Source organism: Parus major, chromosome Z (genome assembly GCF_001522545.3).
Source record: "Parus major isolate Abel chromosome Z, Parus_major1.1, whole genome shotgun sequence".
NCBI lineage: Eukaryota > Metazoa > Chordata > Aves > Passeriformes > Paridae > Parus > Parus major.
The window spans coordinates 62,982-66,510 of record NC_031799.1 but is presented as its reverse complement, the minus strand read 5'-3'; the positions used below and the strand labels follow the sequence as shown (position 1 = coordinate 66,510).

The 3,529-nt window shown below is 50.9% G+C and overlaps 1 protein-coding gene across 1 annotated transcript in view; it reads left to right on the top strand.

The window, feature by feature from the left end:
* Nucleotides 1-3,529, top strand: part of ME2 (malic enzyme 2) — a 41,215-nt gene that overhangs the window by 21,964 nt on the left and 15,722 nt on the right. The window contains 3 exon segments of the mRNA XM_015615069.3: nucleotides 230-343; nucleotides 434-548; nucleotides 2,948-3,094. Coding sequence (XP_015470555.1) covers nucleotides 230-343; nucleotides 434-548; nucleotides 2,948-3,094 — 376 coding nt within the window.

Sequence of the window (3,529 nt, the reverse complement as noted above, 5' to 3'; positions counted from 1 at the left end):
CCCTGCAGAGCTGTCCCTCCTGTGCTGCTCGCAGACGTGTCACTGCTGTCCCAGAAACTGCTCCCCAGTTCCAGGCAAACGTCTCCTGTGTCTCAGACATCGCCGAGGGGTGTTTGTGGGGATCCTGAGCAGCGTGGGGCTGTGATGGCACACCCCTTCCGTGACCTGCTGCAAACCTGTGAAGGTTTGTACAAGTTTACAGGGTCTCACGAGTCCTTTCATCCGCCAGGCCGCCCTGGGAATTGCCAACCTGATTGTGATGGCCATGATGGAGAGCGGTGTTTCCTGTGAGGAGGCCTCCAGGAGAATATGGATGTTTGACAAGCACGGCTTGCTGGTCCAGGTAGGGGTGCCCCAGGCAGGGAATGGCACAGCACAGGTGAGCACTGCCCTCCCTGTCCTCTCACGGGAGGAACCGCTGTTCTCTCTGCAGGGCCGAGAGCAGAAGGTGGATTCCAACCAGGAGCCGTTTACACATCAGCCTCCAGAGCACATACCAAAGACGTTTGTCGAGGCAGTGAATGTACTTCGGCCTTCAGCTATCATCGGTGAGTCGCCTTGTTTTCCTGTGGTTTGGTTTTTGGCTGCCTTTAATTTGCTACCAGGGCTGCAGGGAACCTGGTGGCAGCCACCTGCATTTCTGCTGATGTAAAGAAGATGGAAATGTGAGGTTTCCACGTGAGAATGTGCCGAGCTGTGGTGCTGCTTCTGAACCTCGTGTCCTTGTGAAAGAGAGCAGCCACAACCAGCAGCGTGTTTCCTGCAGGAGCTCCCTGACTCGAGTTATTTGGGTATTTTCTGTCCTTCTGTCCCCAGTCTGCACCTCTGGTCAGACTCTGCCAGATCCCCAGCAGCACCCCTGAGGCCACTGACATCTGCAGGTGTTTATTTACAGCTGTGCCTATCTGCAGAGAGCAGATTACAGGTATTTCCTGAGCTGACTGCAGTTTCCTCTCCACATGGTTTATTTGGGAAAGGAAAGGGGTTTTCTGGCTGCTGGCCCCCAGGTTTGTAGCCACGGCGCAAACTTCTTTTGTCAGTAGTGTGTGTTTGTAGCTGTGGGTTGGGGTGTGGCTGGGAGCCCCAGTGCTGGGTGTGCACTGCACAGCTAACATCCAGCTGGGATTCCCACCTGCTTATCCGGGACCGTGTTCTTGGTGGTACAAACCATTAGCCAGTTTGATTAATAAAAAAGAAGAAATTCATTCTAGAATCAAATTACAATCATAAAAAGGAAGCCATAAGCAAAAGTCAGTTTGGTGCTGTGCTGGATGAACAGCACCAGGTGAGACAGGGAGGAGGCTTCTGCAGCACTTCCCCACCGTGCTTCACAAACTGCATCTGCCCCAGAGTGCTTTTTATATGTTTTCAGGCTTTTTGGGGGTCCTTAGGAACACACTTCTTGCAGACAAATATTCATGCTGTTTTGGGTGCAAATGTTGTAATTTCGTTGGGTTTCTTGGGCATACACTTCTTGCAGATGAGTATTTATGAGTGAATATTGTTACAATCTTACCAGACAGAGGTTTCTTGGAGGTATGCCCCTTGCAGACAAATATTCACGTCGGCCTTGCTGCATGTCACTGTAATCTCCTCAGGGAAGGTTTGGTCATAACTTTAACACAAATTTATTCATGCTGTGTATCACACTGGTGCACATCAATACGAAGAGCTCACGTGAAACAGGCTTCTGGAGCGCGCTCAGGAGATGTTGCTGTGGAAATTGTGAAAGATTTTGTGAAAGAAATTGTGAAAAAATCGTGCCGGAGCAGCTTGGCTCTGGCTGGGAGGCTGAGGGCTGGCACAAGCTCCGTGCAGGGTGGCTGTCCCCTGCCCTGGGGCAGCCGAGCCTCCATCCTGGTTTTGGTGGTGGTTCTGATGCTGGTTCTCATGCTGGTTCTGATTCTGGTTTTGACGCTGGTTTTGATCCTTGATCCTGGTTCTGATCCTGGTTCTGACACTGGTTCTGATGCTGGTTCTGATCCTGGTTTTGATCCTGGTTTTGATGGAGGTTTTGATGCTGGTTTTGACACTGGTTTTGATGCTGGGTTTGACGCTGTTTTTGATCATGGTTCTGATCCTGGTTCTGATCCTGGTTCTGATGCTGGTTTTGATCCTGGTTCTGATGCTGGTTCTGATGATGATTTTGATGCTGGGTTTGACGCTGGTGTGACACTGGTTTTGATGCTGGTTCTGATGCTGGGTTTGACGCTGGTTTTGATCCTGGTTCTGATGCTGGTTCTGATGCTGGTTCTGATGATGATTTTGATGCTGGGTTTGACGCTGGTTTGACACTGGTTTGACACTAGTTTGACACTGGTTCTGATCCTGGTTTTGACACTGGTTTGACACTAGTTTGACACTGGTTCTGATGCTGGTTCTGATGTTGGGTTTGATGCTGGTTTGATCCTGGTTCTGATACTGGTTCTGATGCTGGTTTGACACTGGTTTGACTCTGGTGTGACACTGGTTCTGATCCTGGTTCTGATGCTGGTTCTGACACTGGTTTGACGCTGGTTTGACACTGGTTTTGACGCTGGTTTGACACTGGTTTGACACTAGTTCTGATGCTGGTTTGACACTGGTTTGACACTGGTTTTGACACTGGTTCTGATGCTGGTTCTGATGCTGGTTCTTACGCTGGTGTGACACTGGTTTGACACTGGTTTTGACACTGGTTCTGACACTGGTTCTGACACTGGTTCTGATGCTGGTTCTTACGCTGGTTTGATGCTGGTTTGACACTGGTTTGACACTGGTTCTGATACTGGTTCTGATGCTGGTTTTGACGCTGGTTTGACGCTGGTGTGACACTGGTTTGACACTGGTTCTGACACTGGTTCTGATGCTGGTTCTGATGCTGGTTTTGACACTGGTTCTGATGCTGGTTCTGATGCTGGTTTGACTCTGGTTTGACACTGTTTTTGTGTGTTTCCACCTCGTGTAGGCGTTGCTGGGGCAGGACGCCTGTTCTCCCAGGATGTGCTGAAAGCCATGGCTTCCATCAACGAGCGACCCATCATCTTCGCCCTGAGCAACCCCACGGTGAAGGCCGAGTGCACGGCAGAGGAGGCGTACACCACGACCGAGGTGTGTACACCTCAGCTCTGGCTGCTGGCACGCCGCCTCAGCACCACAGCTCACGCCGTTCTGTTCCTGCCTGGTCTCAGTGATGTAGGAATACGCTTGTTTCTGGAAAAAGTCAATGGGGGTGACTTGAAAAGGGGTTTGGACTTTTAGGTGACAGACAGAAAACAGCCTGAATCTTGTTAGCACTTTTTTTAAGAGAATGACCAGTAGAGTTACATGGCTGTGATCAGTTAACTCTGGTTTCTCAGCGCTCCTGTTGATTATTCCGTGTTTAATGAGGCGTGTTGGCCTGGCAGCAGACACCAAGCGCAGGCTTTGCAGTGTGATGGCAGAGCACAGCCCCTGCAGCGGCTGATGTCCTTGCAGCGCTGCAGGAGCTGTGCCTGCACTCTGTCCTGCAGCTGCCACCTGCAGTGACCCGTGCAGCCCTGTGCTCCCC